Genomic DNA, 15,612 nt, shown 5'->3' on the forward strand with positions numbered 1-15,612 from the left:
TAACACACAGGGACAGACAACCATTCGCACTCACATTCATTTGCACATTCACACCTAGTGACAATTTGGGTTATCCAATTAACCTATCCCCACAAGCTGCATGTCTCGAAATATCACTAATCTTAACTGGAAAGTAGTTTAAGCAACTCGGCTGGAGCTTCATTCTGGTATTGATTTTCTCATTTAACTCTTGGAAGGAAGGAAAAAATGCTTTCTAAATGCCAAACTATCCCTTGAGTAGAACCGTCTCACCATCTATCACATTTCAAACACAAGTATGAAATCTAATTAAAGCATTTGTTCTCAGCTATAGCCTAATTCTGCTGCAAACTGGATGTTATTACTGTGATGATAAAAGTTACAAGAGCTGCCGAAAGTTGTGGATTATTGCTTCAAAATATGCTGAAAGGAGTTTGGAGATACCAGCCAAAGTTCTGGGCACACATAGAGGGTTTGTACCGGGGTTATGCTGAGTCATTTAGTCTGTGGGGGGAAAAAAAGTCTGGTCAGAGTTACAAAACAGCAAACTCAATCCCCAAAAAAGGAAAAAGGAGTTCCTTAGCAAAGGGGTTTGTCAGCATATGTTCTTTCTATATCCAGTTAAAGTTTTATGAATTTACTTTTCAAAGGTCAACATGTTTTCCTTCCCAGAAATCCCAAAGTTCTTTCCTTAGCACACACTCACATCGGGACTACATGCCAGAGCTCTGGTGTGATTATTGTTGCTGTTTTGCCTTTTGGAGAGAGCTGTGTGCACACTGCAGATTCAGTGAAGGCAGTCATTTGGCTAGTCCAAGCTAGGATAGTGGTGTGTTTTTATAGTTCCTCCTACTTTTCTTTAGTGGCCATCTTTTGCTGCCTCAGTGGTGCTTTGGATGCTTGCTGTGTCTTTCTGCCAGTTAAGTTGGCAAGCAGGAAAAATGCATGGTCATCCACGATAAAGAAGTACTAGAGGAAAAAACATTAGATTTTTTTAAATGTAATCTTTCCTGTTTGCATTACACAGAGGAGACACTTAATGTTTCACAAAACAACAGCCAGTGTAAGAACAGGATCTTATGTAGCGAGGTTTCCCAACTCTAAAACCTCAGATATTACAACATGCAGCTCTGATTAAATCATCAATTACTCAGCACAGTGACTGGGTCAGGTGTACTCTACAGTGTATCTAGACAAAAGGTATTCTTTAAAGGTTATAAGATATAATAGTACCTATATAGGTTGATTCACTGAAAGCCAGACTATGGATTCTTTATTCTTGTAGATGTTTTGTGTTGAATCCAACAGCAGTGGTACTCTCCACAGACATTTAGGAATGGATAGCTTAACTCAGGAGGTGGCAGAGAAGGATTTTGTGTTCCTTCGGTCTGACAAATGTAGTGCCCGAGGACTTTGTCAGAAAGTCTGTCATCTACTGCTAGAACAAAAGGGCAGTATTTTTGTGAAGACTGATTTTAAAGCATTCCTGCTTTACTGCACGGTTTATAGTCGAGAGAAAATTGATGAAAGAGATAAAGGGACAAGGCTTATGATGAAGATCCAGAGGGTAAGATTATTCTTGGGCTGTGCTGTATGAGCCTCTGTGGCTTGAGACAAAGCTGCTTTCAACAAGTGTTTGCAATGGCACAGCTGAAGGTGTTTTCACAGATGAGGTGATACAGTACAATTTTGGTATCCATCACACTTGTGTTTATTCCTGCCGTGAGTGGTTCGTTCTTATTGGAAACCCAAGCAGAGTGACTTCTCTTATTTAGTTTAACTATGTAGGCACTAAATATACAAGTGATACCAATTATAAATGGAACCAATTAATCTTTCTTTGGGTTATATTCCTATGTTGAATAAACTAAAGTAGATCTATCTATATACGTACAGATTATTCAGTACAAATCATTCATGCAGACAACTAATCAGCCAATCACATTGCACCATCTCAAAGCATTAAGGCATGAATACATGAGCAAGATGACCCGCTGTAGTTAAAATTGAGCATCATAATGGGAAAGAAACGTGATTTGAGTGACTTCGAACACGGCACGATTGTTGATGCCAGATGGGCCGGTCTGAATTATTTCTGCTGTGATTTTCCCACACAGCCATCTCTCAGGTGCGTTGCTGATGTCAAAAGACAGAGGAGAATGGCCAGACTGCTTCCAGCTCATAGAAAGCCAATAGTAACTCAAATAATCACTTGTTACAACCAAGATATGCAGAACAGCATCTCTGAATGCACAACAGGTCGAACCCCGAAGCAGCAGAGACATCACTTGGTTCTATTCCTGCCAACTGAGAACAGGAAACTGCGGCTACAATTCACAAGTTTACCCAAACAGTAGAAGATTGGTAAAAATGTCATTTGGTCTCATGAGTCTCAGTTTCTGCTGCGACACTCAGATGGTAGTGTGAAAATTTGGCATATACAACGTAAACTCATGGAGCCATCCTGCCTTGTATAAACATTTGAGGCTGCCAATCTGTTATATTGGTATCGGGGCTATTTTCTTGGCACACTTTGGGTCCCTTAGTAGCAACTGAGCATCATTTAAACACCAAAGCCTACCTGAGGATTGCTGATGATGATGTTCATCAATTTAAGACCACAGTGTATCCATTTTCTGATGCTTGCGTCCAGCGGGATGTGTCACTAAGCTCAAATTATGTCAAATTGATTTCTTGAACATCACAATGAGTTAATTTTGCTCAAATGGCCTCATGATTCACCAGATCTGTTTAGTAGGGCAACATTTAGGATGTGGTGGAACAGGAGACTCTCATCATAGATATGCAAATTTACAGCAACTGCATGAATCTATCATGTCGATACGGACCAAAATCTCAGGAATGTTTCCAACGCTTTGCTAAGTCTATGACTAACCTAAGAAGCCTGAACCAAAAATCCAAATTTTCTGAAAATGGAGCATTTATTGAAGCTTCTGACAAATGTTATATATAAAAAGAAATCATATTTGCTACATCCCAGATTTTGTCTGCAATTTATTGCTATTTATATAAATTAATTCATAGAATATGTATTAGTGGGAACCTTCTGAAAAGTACTGTCAACTTTGAAATTGTTTGGATGAGAGGTTATTAAATTCAGAGTTTAACATTTACAAAGTGTACTTGTACTGCATCTGCATCCATCTGTGGCATTTACTTCCACAAACTGTGACACCAGAAATTTGACTTCCTGTATGCAGAAGGATTTTCAGCCACCACTGGAAATTGGAGCAAACTGCAGCGAGCGCTAAAATTTGGGAACAAAAATTCAAAGAAGGATGTTAGTAAAACACATTGTTACAGAAAAAGGAGAATGAAACTGACATGTGGAAATAGTAAAGACTAAGCTGGCATTAACAACTACAACTTAACATTGTCAGTCAACCGTGTTTGTGTTTGTCTTCCCTCAGGTCCACACAGCACGGTATCACGATGCCCTCCCAATGAATACCAGTGTGGGGGAACAGAGCTGTGCATCCACATGAGCAAACTGTGCAATGGGGTCTCAGACTGCACTGATGGCTGGGATGAAGGACCACACTGCAGAGGTATCACTTAAGCCACATTTTTATACCCCCCCCCCCCAAAAAAAAAAAAATCCCTACACACACAGATGAGGATAAAAACTTAGCTCCCTATGAAAGCTTTTGTCTTTGGAACGCATAAATTATTTCTATTTGCACACAATAACCGAATTACTTCAGAAAAAAAAAGAAAGATTACTAAGGTCCGTATTATTAGCCTCCTGAAAAACTGACCTTTTTATGGAAAGCTGAGGGTTATCTTCCAGTTTACACACAGTATAAATAGGTCATTAAGACTTGAGCACTGACCCTGGCAGTTTCTGGTTTTTGTAAAGTGAAATAATGAAAGTGTCCAAAATTAAACTTTTTTTTTTTTTTGGATGTTTGGAAAACTATGTTGAAAACTTCTTGTTCTTAACTACATACAATTTTCATAGGGAAGCTCATAATTCTGCCCTCGTCTATGATATGCAATATGGTTGTATAAGACTGTGTAGGTTAATATTACAGATGTGGATCTGTGTGAAACTAATGGTGTCTGACTGTCTTTTTACTTATTTATTGTACAGTCTTCACCCATGATATGTGCACGCCGTGAAGCACCGCTGACATCGCAGCAACATGTTGATTTACCACATTCATGTTATAACATTGGATTGTGCTCCCATCTGCGTATGTTCCCACCGGTTCTGTGTGCTGTATTTTGCGGCTGTGTGTATTTTTAGAGCTTTAAAGTCTTTATGATTTGAATTAGGGAAGCAGTCATTTTGAAACCAGAAACTGGGAAGTAATTTATGATGACTCCAAGGAATGTGACATTTCTTTTTTAAGAATTTGCTGATTGAGCTCAAAAGAGCTTCAAAAAATAGAATTTAATTGTGCAAAACACTTTTACATTATTGGAGGAAAGGGTAAAGATCTAAAAGGAACTCAACCTGGGGACTTTAACTTAAAGGTCAGCAGAGGAACAGAATTGATGATGGACTATCAATCAGACTGCTTTATGTGGCGCTGGTCAAAAGTCAGCACACATCACAAACCCAGCATCACTCACCTGTCCTCTGGAGTGTCTTTAATAATCGTAGCTGTCAATAATGGTAGAGTTTTACTGCGGAGGACACACACCGAAACCTGCCATTCTCACATCCAGCCTGTACAAAAATCCCACTCCTGCTGGATGAAAATATTTAATTGATATTTCAATATTCGTTTCAAAGCTGTGAGATTTGGCTTCTTAGATTCTGAACTAAATATCTAACCTCGTCGTCTTGCTCACCACCTCGCTCACCTAAGAGTCCGTCTGTCATTCTTTTCCTTTATTCTTTTCTGGGTGTCCCCAATACTCTTAGTTAAAAATGAGCTGGGATTAAATATTTATTGAAGAAACACAGAAAGAGCCACTGGGAGAGGCATCAAATTTTCATGCGCTTTCAGGTTGGCTAGACTTCGTTACGGTGTGTGTGTGTGTGTGTGTGTGTGTGTGTGTGTGTGTGTGTGTGTGTGTGTGTGTGTGTAGGTGTGTGTGTTCACCTCATAATTGTGATGAAACTCTGTCAACATATGGGATGCCCCTGTATCCAGGGGTACCTTCTGCACTATTAAAAAAAAGAAAGAAGAAGAAAGAAATCATTTTGGGGCCTGCGACTTGGGGTTAAAGTTAAACTTAAGGGTTAAAGTTGGAATTGCATCTTTATTTGATGACTTTTTAAGCTTTTTTTTGAGACATCAGGTGTTACATTTAAGAGTCATCTGACTGATTTTAAGGTTGCATTCTGCATTTTATGTAATTCAAAATAAATATTTTGCCGTGTCTGTCACCGTAGGTTGTTTACATTGTTTCCCATGTTGGTTTTCTAAACTAATCTCAGTTGCTCGGCGCTCAGACTTGTTTTGGAAAATTCCGAGCATGTCTGTAATTTCAACTGTGGCTGTCCCAGCAAGTCTCTTGAGAGCAGGAGAAAGACTGGTGTATTCATAGGATTGTCAGCAGGACAGTGGTTACACGGGGGAATTCATCCCTTTCTCATGTAGGGGTCTGGGGTAACATCTTTAAAAATGCACAAACCAAAAAAATCTGCTGATTTGTGTGGTTTCTTCTCTGTTTCCCGCTTAGTGCTTACAGATGAAGTTTATTTTTTATTTAAGAAATTCATTCGGTCAGTAGTTCAGAGGTTTGCACAGCACTGCGACAGACTCGTGGGATTTTGTCTCAGAAATGCGACACTTTGACTGCGCCTCTTCTCTTTCTAGAGGTGTTTTTTTTTTTAGTGTGAAGAGTCTTCCAGTGTTTCTGGGAAAAGTGAATCACTTGTGACTGATAGATCTCAGCTTGGTTTGACATGGCTGTGCGTTTGTTTGACTATGACTCATGTCTAGATTTATATCTCATGGCGTGTTCCCTGCTCTTTTGAAAGCTCTCCTGATGTTATGTTTGTACTCTTTTATCTCAGACGTGTACGTAGCCTTGGAGATGGTCTGTGATAACACTGAGACATTGATTTTGAATGCTAGGTGGGAATATTTGGTTATTTTCTTTTATGTCTCTTCTCTTACTCACTTAGAACTAAAACAATCAAACTTAAGATCACTAGAATATATATGTTATACTTTAGTGATTTGAAGCATTACCTTTGAGTTGACCTGAAGATTAAGAGTTCCAGAGAAATAACTTTAGTGAAATGGGTTACATTTCTCCCAATTTAGAGTTTACTTTGCAGCTACCCCTGTAATCATTAGTATCAGTTCGCCACTTGCACTTGGCACTGCTGTTAAATTTACTTTCTACTTTTGAATTACCCAAGGGTAATGTGACAAACCATAAAGTCCAAACAGCATATAGGCACAGATGCCTCATACCAACAGTAAAGCACAGTAGTGGATGGATGGCGATTTGGGCTTGCTGTGCAGCCACAGGACCTGGGCACATTGAAATCATTGAGTTGGGCATGAACTCCTCTGTGTACCAAAGTATTCTGGAGTCAAATGCTTTGTGAAAGCTTAAACTTCCCCAGAATGGGTCATACAACAAGTCAATGATCTGAAGCACAGCAACATATCTACAACAGAATAGCTGAAAAAGCAAACAATGAAGTTAAAATCTACCCAAAGTCCAGATTTCAACTTGACTGAAATACTGTGGCGGGTCCTTAAACGAATGCCTCCAAACCTCAATGAACTGAAGCAATGGTGGAAAGAAGAATGGCCCAGTATTTCTTCACTATGATGTGAGAAACGGATGAAGTCATATAGGAAACAACTCTTCCAAATTATTGCTGCCAAGCTACTTAAACATGGAGTGTGCTTAGTTTTTCACAGGACTGCACAGAGTCGTGCGAAAACCTTTTTCATATGACTGTATACGTATGTTTGAGTTTTGTCTCTGTAAGTTTAAAACATTTCTCGTCATATTAGGGCGAGGCTGGTACATTAGTTGTTACTAGATGTTCGATACATTCGTTTGACCAAGTCTCATGATTCCTCCGTTGAGCTGAACAGTCAAAGTTTGATCCTGAAAACTCCTTAATGCAACAGCAGAATTATAATGGGAACCATTTGTACCATTTACACAAACACAGTCATATTTTGAATAAACCCCCCTGTATCTATTTTTCTACTGAGAACCACTTGTTGTTGTTGACTCTTTTTTTTTAATCTTACTTCCAGTTATTGTTGATTTGATTTATTTTTGAGGGTTTTTTTTGGGTTGTTTTTGTTTTCAGGGACATGTTGAGGCACAGAGCAGCCAAGGAAACTGTAGATCACGTCTCTGTCAGTTCTAGTGTCTTAACTGATGATATAACTGAGCTAACTATAAATTTTTCATGCCCATTATTTATGTTCTTCACAGTCGGGAGGAAGCCACAGAGGGTGAAATTGAACAATTTAGCAATGCACATCAAGATTTTATGCAGTTAAGCACCCTGCTGAGCTCTAAAAAGAAAGCGTACGATAGCAGATTCAGCAGCACCTGTGCCTGATACCTACAGGCATTCTCTAAGCTCTGTGTCTTCTGATAGACAGTACTGAGCGAGATGAACGGAAGCTGAGTGATCACAGTATAATATCTGAGTGTATAGTGATATGTTGAAGGGATTATTGCATAATTATTACAAATCCCTTTCCCCGTTAAAACCACCGAGGAAGCATTTTCAGTGCAGTAGCAATATAAGTAACAGGAGACGAACATGATTAAAAGCTGTCGTTTGTTTTTAGTGTTCATTTATTCTTCCGTTGCTCTCTTTCCTTTTATTTCAGAGTATATCACCAACTGCTCTCACATGGGCTGTAAGGAACATTGTGCCGTTACTCCGGCAGGGCCTGCTTGTTACTGTAAGACTGGCTATGAGATCAGCCCAGATGGAAAGACATGCAAAGGTGAGTTCCTATAAATTCCGATAGTCAAGTATGGACCGCAAGTGTCTAATCATCGTGTCACGGCAGAAAAACAGTCTGTGATTCATCTTTCTGTCCTATGCGCACATTTTTTTAGTAATAAACATGTTGTTTACAAAGCCAAACCAAAGTTTATTCAGGTTTTATAGAAGCCAAACTGAGTGCGGGTGGGTTGGGTGCTGAGAAACATGTGGAGCATTTCCTGCAAAAGTCTGTCTTGAAAATGTTGCATTTTGGCAGGTTTTTGGAGGACTTACTGGCAATGATGAGCAACACTTGTAAATCCCATTTATATCATGGTTATTTTTGCAACAAACCTGGTGTCTATCTACAAATACTCACACCTTTAAGAAATTAGAAGCCAGTGGGAACATGAAAAACAAATGAGAGATGTATTTGCCAGCTTAAGGAAACTGAAAGTAAATATTAATCAGCATTTTTTCTTAAAATTATACAGTCAAGTTTTTATCCTTTTATGTTGTCCTTTCATTTCTGAGCTGTTGATGCTATTTGGTGTATTTACTGACTAATAACACCATCTGCGGTTTCTTGGATTCAGACTTTGATGAGTGCAGCCTGTACGGGACCTGCAGTCAGAACTGCACTAACACCGAAGGATCCTACACCTGTTCCTGTGTGGAAGGCTACCTGTCTCAGCCAGACAACCGCTCCTGCAAGGCCAAGAATGGTGAGTACAGTCAGGCAGCAGTAGAACTGTAGAGTGAAGCAGGTTGTCTCAGTGCATATTGATGATCTCCTCGCGTTCCTTCTGTTTACTCTTAGTTATGTCCGTCTTTCTTTCCAGTGCCAGTAGAGCGTCTTCCTGTCCTGTTGATCGCCAATTCCCAGAACATAAACGCCACCTTTCTGAGCGGCACCACAGTCAACAATCTGCTGTCTACCAGCACCAAACAAACCACCGCCATGGACTTCCTTTATGCTGAGGAAAAGGTCTGCTGGATCCATGTGGGAGACTCCCCCTCGTCCACAAACCTCAAATGTGCCTTCATCCCCAATCTGAAGAGCTTCACGGACGAGAGAATCATCAATATCTCCTTCAGCCTGCACCGTAAGTACAGCGCAGCATCACAGCTAAACCATTTAATGTTTATAATGTTTTCAAATTACGCTTTAAATGCTTTTCAAATTATTCAATGAGCTACAGAACTTGCTCCAAAAACTCAGCACAGTATTATCTGCATAGTCCAGAGCGTGCACCAGAAAATGGTCTTCTATAGCCTTCTCTCACACTTTACTCACACTTTAATATGGGAATGTATTATTTATGTGTTTGTATTGTAATTCTGTTTCTGACAGCAATTCAACGTAAAAATGTTTTGCTGTAATTGCTCAGTGTAATTAGCTCAGTGAGGCACACTTTACACCACCTGTGGCTACATAGCAATCTGCCAAACCACTTGGGATCTTTTAAGCTTTGGCTTTTCAGTTTTCTTCTGTAGGCCTTTTGCATAGTCAAAAACACAGGCGTGCACTACACTCCAGAAATGATAATTAGACTTTTTCTCTTGGTTTATATGAAGAGGAGGAGGGACGTTTCAGCATTTTTGTAGCTTTGCATAGAAAAGTGCTTCCGTTATACATGCAGGTCTTATTAAAATGAATTGTTGATGTAATGCGTGCATTAGCTGTGACATAGCAGATATCCATTACTACTTACTACTTCTCCTGCAGCAAGGTGGACATTGTTATCTGGGAGTGATTTAGGCGTCTTTCTGTGTGATGAACATACACCCATGTTTTTGTCAGATAGACAAATAAACATCCATCCACTTTTTCAGATGGCAGTTTGACAGAGCTTGTCGTACACCTTGGGGCAATTTAATCCAATTAGTACGGTCCCACCAAAGTCAGCCACAGGTTCTCTTAGTTCTGGTCTCAAGCCCAGATAAACGGGAACACTTGTGTCACAAAGTGAACCCGGCATAAAAAATTTTGCCAAATTAAACATGTGACTCATTTGTAAGATTTCCATACCGGATCAGCTGAGGGCCCAGTTAAATTCTTGTCTGGTCCTGTTGGCCAGCAGGGTGCTGGTGGAAACTGCCCGGCAAAGACAAAGAAAGAGGAGAGGAGGAAGGAATGTTCGGGGCAGCGAGAGAGATGTCTGCTAGAAGAAGAAGAATAAAATGTTTTCAAATGGGGGTTTTTTGGTCATTTTTTTTTTAAAGGTTAAAGAACATGAAAGTGTATATCAGAGGGGTAAATAAATACTTAAAACACAATGTAAATAGGGTAACAAAAAAATGTCCGGAAACTGGGCCAAAAGCTGGGCTGAGCTTCTCTCGGCTCTGTGCACAGTCAGTCATAGATATTATGGCAACACATTAGAAGCAGCTGTATTTTTCCATGGCTTAAGTCTCCTTTCAAAAAACACTGTAGAGTCCTTACTTGTGTAAAAATGAAACTAAAAGTCAAAACCTGAGGAGAGTCACTGAATACAGACATGAGAACTTGCATGTTCCTGAGTGTAGACACCCTGCAGGTCAAGCAGTCACACAGTCTTTCTTACCGTCTTTTTCCCCTTTATCGCTCCTTTGCTTCGCACCCTGTTTCTAGTCATACTGTGGCTTGGTTTCAGGCAGCTTGTCTTCAATGAGTCAGAAGAAAACAGAGCGACAAAAACAGAAATCTCATCTTGAGAAAGCCACCTGCGATGCCTCATTACAACATCTTTTGGGAAGTTGGTCGACAGGTGGTTTGTAATCATTCGTAGCTGCAAACATTAATCGGGGGACTTGGCCCTGAATCAGTACAACGCCGAATTTCTCCCTCACTTTGCCGTTCCGTTTATTTTCGGAAAATAAACTGCGTGCTTCTCCCCACAATCTTTTACCATCACCTTAAGGGAAGGCTAAAATGAAAGCGAGCCTATTTTGCGAGTGCACCAGAGAAAGTCGAAGAAGTACGCGACGTCTCATTTGTACTTTATAATTGCTGAGCGGCGCCAACAGAGCTGTAACTCGATGAAGGAATGAGAAGTATTGAAGAACCGGCTGGGAGAGATGGGAGGGCGTGCAGGACTTTTGATGAGCTTAGTGAGCAGACCTCTGGATATTGGTTCTGATGAGAACTGGAGGGGATCTGACACACTAAGTAGCTCCTTACAGCAGCAGGGGAAATGAGGAGTTTTAAAATTCAACAGAAGGAAGATAATGTGCTCACGAAGGTCGTGACAAAATCGAATCGGTTTATGGGAAATAGGGGAACGCCCTCAGTCCGCTGACTGAATTTGAGCGGAAAATGAGAAAGAGGGTGCACATTAAAGACAGTCTTCCTTGTGTGAACTTTCACATATTTTCACTTTACTTTTGATTTCGGGACTTCAAGCAGCCCTATTGAATAATGTAGCATGTAGTTTTGTTCTTCTCCTTTTCCTCCCCTCACATCTGCTTGGAGTGCAACCACTTGTCTCTCACTCTCTCCACATTCCTTTTCCATGTGACTAAAAGAATGAAGTAACATGACAGAAATGACTTGCTCAGCGCCGACCGTCATAGAAAGTTTAGAAGCAGAATAGTGACAGACAGGCGAGCTCTGGTTTCCACATGCACACACAATGTGGTGCAGCTGTCTTTTGGAAATGTGCTAGTTGTAAACCAGATGATACTAGACAAGCTTAGAGCAGGAAAAATGGGGGATTTTATCATCAGAGTAGAAAAAACTAAATAAAAAAGCATTTCTCTGTGTGTGTTCGCTATTGCTACATTCGTCATGAGCTCATTACTGCACATCAGTACATCATAACGCCCATCTCAAAATTACAGAAAGTGCCACATCATTACAGAGCTTGCCTTTAAGGATACAGTATTTGAGAGTAGTAGTAATAATAATTATGATCAAAGTCATTCAAAAACAAGAATTATCACAGTTGCTATAATTGTGCAGCTGTAACCAGAACCTTACAACCGACTTGCCAATTTAAGAACCAGAAGCATTTTTTATTTATTTATTTATTTTTCCATAAAGGAAATTCCATCAGCCTCAGCTGGTTTCCTCACGCCTGTCCTCCACGCACATGCACGCCCACACACACTGCAGTGTTCGTTTGTAGGCACAGACACATGTGTGCGCACCCACGCACTGACAAGATGGAGCACTGGCTGCATTGAAGAGCAAGGACAGGATATGCATGACAGATGATGCAGGATTAGAGATGCTGTAAATGTGGAAGCAATCGAAGGGCGCTGCTTTTTCTGTATCCTTGTCACCGTATTGTGGTTTCTGTGTCATTGTTGTTGATGGAAAATGCATTTCGGTTGCTAATGAGGCAAATCAAAATATGCTGAATTAAAGCAAGCGTATCCGAGGCACAAAAGGGTTGCTGGGTATGAGCTACATAATATGGAAAGATGTGTAGATCTTTATGCTATAATGACTTTAAAAACAAACATTTATGGCTGTGTACTTTGAGCCGTGTAAAGAATAAACAGTACAAATGGGCAAGAGTTTTTGTCATCCGTTCCACATGATGATTTGAAGGGACTGCCCATCAGACTTCATCTTTTGTACAGGCTGGAAGGAGGAAGGAGCAGATTTACACTTACAGTTAACGTCAAAGGAGCCAGCGGGCTCCAGTAACAGGGATTAACATAGGAAATGACGCACATGTGATCAGAGTGACTCATGACCTCACTATTTCACAGATGAGTTGTCCAGATGTGTCTCCACCCGCGAACACTGTCACTCTCTTTAGCCACATTGCCTTTTTTATTTTTATTTATTTTTTTTTGTACTCACAAATTTCTGAAATAAACAAATTTAAAATCAGGCAAACTTTTAATGGGATGACAGAACAAGTCTATAGCCATGATGCAGCACGTTTAAAGTGTGCTATAATAATTAGCATTCCTATACACAAAGCACAAACTAAAGCATATAACAAATATGCATATTGATAATCATACTACTTCAAAAGTACTACAAAGTAATGCTGCTACTGCTTCACCCTGCTTCACCCACAAACATCTGCCTCCTGCTCAGCTTGAGGAAAAATCATGGGATTTTGCAGTGTAGGATCCATCTTTCTGGCACATTAATGTCCGCACTAAATTTCATGGCGTTAATCCCTGTTACTGGAGCCTTCCAAATAAGATTTACATTTTTAGAACCTTTGTTCCTGTTTGATGTACGATGATGGAGGTCAGAGGATTGTTTAAAAAGGAAAGCTGCAAAAATACCTCCTTAACATTTGATGATTTTTTTCCCCCGTTTATCTCAGCACTTTCTTATTTAATAAACTGTATGTTGTTCTGCACCATTTATTCTACACCGTGGCTCTGCAGAAAACAACTATCCTTTTAATATACAGGCCGAAAAAACACTCAGAAAGCTGAGTAAACTTTACTGTGAGCAAAATGTTAATAAAAGGAGCTGCCAAAAAAGATGACAAACAAAAAAACCCTAAAAGCTAACTAAACTAACAAAGCTGAATTAAGGCTTAAATAGAAATCACAGAGAAGCTGAGAGCATGAGCTATAGAACACTTTTCCTTGACCTCAATGGGAAATGTCACAAGGTGAAGGAAAGGTGTGTAGGAGACGTGATAAGGCTAAGTCTACTCAGCCTAGGTTCCTTAACAGCACGATGTCAGATATCTGCTGTGTCGAAACTACAACATCCAGTAGATGGACTACAACATGCACGCCTTACCTGACCCTTTTGTTTTGCTTCTGTCCGGTAAAGGATCTACTACGAGCCATCTGAATGTTTCAATATGTAACTACCAAGAAGCAGCGGCGTGGCATTCAGAGATCAGCTGCGCGTTTATCAGCCTGTTCAAAATTCAAACCATATCAATAGGTTACGGCACGAAATGGAAAATGCATTTATAATTAACATGCAGGTGATCTGCGCAACTTTGTCAATTATCTATGAATGGTGGGATGGCATTATCCTCTTTCATGAAGGATGGTCCAGTGTATCCTCTGCTAAAGGATGTAATAAAGGAAGCACAGACAGAAGCACCTTTCCTTAGTATTTATTTACAGTTCCTCTTATTATGACTGCGACACAGATACTTCCACGTCTACTCTCTCAGTTAGAAACCTTTCTAAAGGAAACTGACTTGACAAAACTTGTGGTACACACAAGCTCTGTCAAGGAGACATGGTAACATGAAAAACAAATACCAAACATATTTCCCTTTTTTAGGGAACACAGAAAGACGTGACAGAGGGAAGGACAGACGGAAACAACAAGGACACTAAGCAAGCAAATATGAAATTGAAGCGAAATACAAATCAAGTATCCAGAGCTAACGCTAGAGCAGCAGGACAGTCTAAACTGGTACCCAAGAGCTCAAATGAAATCAAACAGAGATAAGTTTACATTTACTAAAAATCAGCCTTTGATGCTTCATGCTATGCACAGGAGGGCTGATCCCGGAGCTGCCAGTAAGCCCCCCTCATCTCAGCTTGTACTCTAAGAGCCAAAGTACCTGCTACCCTTGCACAACCAGCTACAGTACGCTGCTTAGGACAGACACTGGCCTGAAATCTCCTTAAAGGGTCATGTGCTGTTAAAAGGCAAGCCAGTCAGCACATTTTTAAGTCTTTCCATTCAACACTTGGTCAGCTTTAAGTTTCCCTCGCTCCCTTTCTGCTCCTTTACCCGCCTCACTCATTTTAGTTTGCACATTTTTTCTTATTTAACACGGGGACTGGGTTGTGCAGTATGAGGGACTGGTGTTAAAGCTTCAAACATTTCAAATTGACAGCCATGAAGTCTCAAAGCCATATCCGCCGCTTTAAACGCGATGATACTGATAGAAGCACGCTAATGCGTCCTTCTGTTAGCGGCGTAGTACAATGCTGGGCCCCGTGACCGCCCTACTACGTGCGCAGTTGCTTGTGTAAAACGTTGTTGAGCTCCTAGAAATAAATTTTAACTCCATTAGGTAGTCATGCACTTGTTTTTCTTAGACCAATGGGGAGCAGCCTACGAACAAGAAAACACGAAGAAAATGAGTTGTTTAGAGAAAGGAAGGCTAAATGAATAAGGCAGCTGTTTCTGTTTTTTCAATTATACGGTGCTGTTTTTTATAGCATAGTTTCAGACAGACAGAGCTGCAGTTAATGAATCCAGACTGTTTTCCCACCTCTGGGGAACAGACAAAGGGGAGGAATGGGGGATGATGCATGGAGGAGGAGAGAGAGGAGAATGGGAGGAGATAGAAAAGTCTGTGGCTTTGCTGAGGCCATTTCTGCTCAGCAGAGGTGTAGGAAAACCTTTTTTTTTCATGGTTTTCAGTAATCTTGCACAATCTCCTCTTTTCTCCCTCAGTTGTTTACCCAGGGTTTAATCTGGGAATCGGTGTTGTGAGGCAGCTGGAAGCATTTAAACAGAGAACTCTGTGTTAAAAATTAAGAGCACCTTTGGGACTTACGGCCGCTGATTCCATAAACCTCAGAAATGCTGCTGCACAATTGCCAAGTTTCCCTAGTGGAAATCAGATCTCTCCCTCGCCATCTTTCTTCTCTTCTCACTTTTTTTTGTCTTTCTCTTTCTCTGTACTGCTGCATTTTTCTTTTATCCCTTTTCCACTTTTGTTCAGGCTCAAAATATTTGAAGGTGGTCCGTTTGCCTTCCTTTTGTTTTTTTAAGCTCTTCACAAAAAATGTGAGTTATGTTTTTTTTAAACAAGAGTTTAAACAGATTTATTGGTTCATTGCTGGTG

The 15,612-nt window shown here is 40.3% G+C and overlaps 1 protein-coding gene across 2 annotated transcripts in view; it reads left to right on the forward strand.

The window, feature by feature from the left end:
* Positions 1 to 15,612, forward strand: part of LOC146632106 (low-density lipoprotein receptor-related protein 1-like) — a 101,239-nt gene that overhangs the window by 30,510 nt on the left and 55,117 nt on the right. For both annotated transcript variants that reach the window (XM_085353220.1, XM_085353218.1), the window contains exons 3-6: positions 3,411 to 3,548; positions 7,779 to 7,898; positions 8,476 to 8,604; positions 8,722 to 8,985. In XM_085353220.1, the coding sequence (XP_085209346.1) occupies positions 3,411 to 3,548; positions 7,779 to 7,898; positions 8,476 to 8,604; positions 8,722 to 8,985 (651 nt within the window). The remainder of the gene's footprint in view (positions 1 to 3,410; positions 3,549 to 7,778; positions 7,899 to 8,475; positions 8,605 to 8,721; positions 8,986 to 15,612) is intronic.

The sequence above is a fragment of the Diplotaxodon limnothrissa genome, linkage group LG5, assembly GCF_057381915.1.
Source record: "Diplotaxodon limnothrissa isolate DT_005_m linkage group LG5, D_limnothrissa_male_GT1.1, whole genome shotgun sequence".
Lineage (NCBI taxonomy): Eukaryota > Metazoa > Chordata > Actinopteri > Cichliformes > Cichlidae > Diplotaxodon > Diplotaxodon limnothrissa.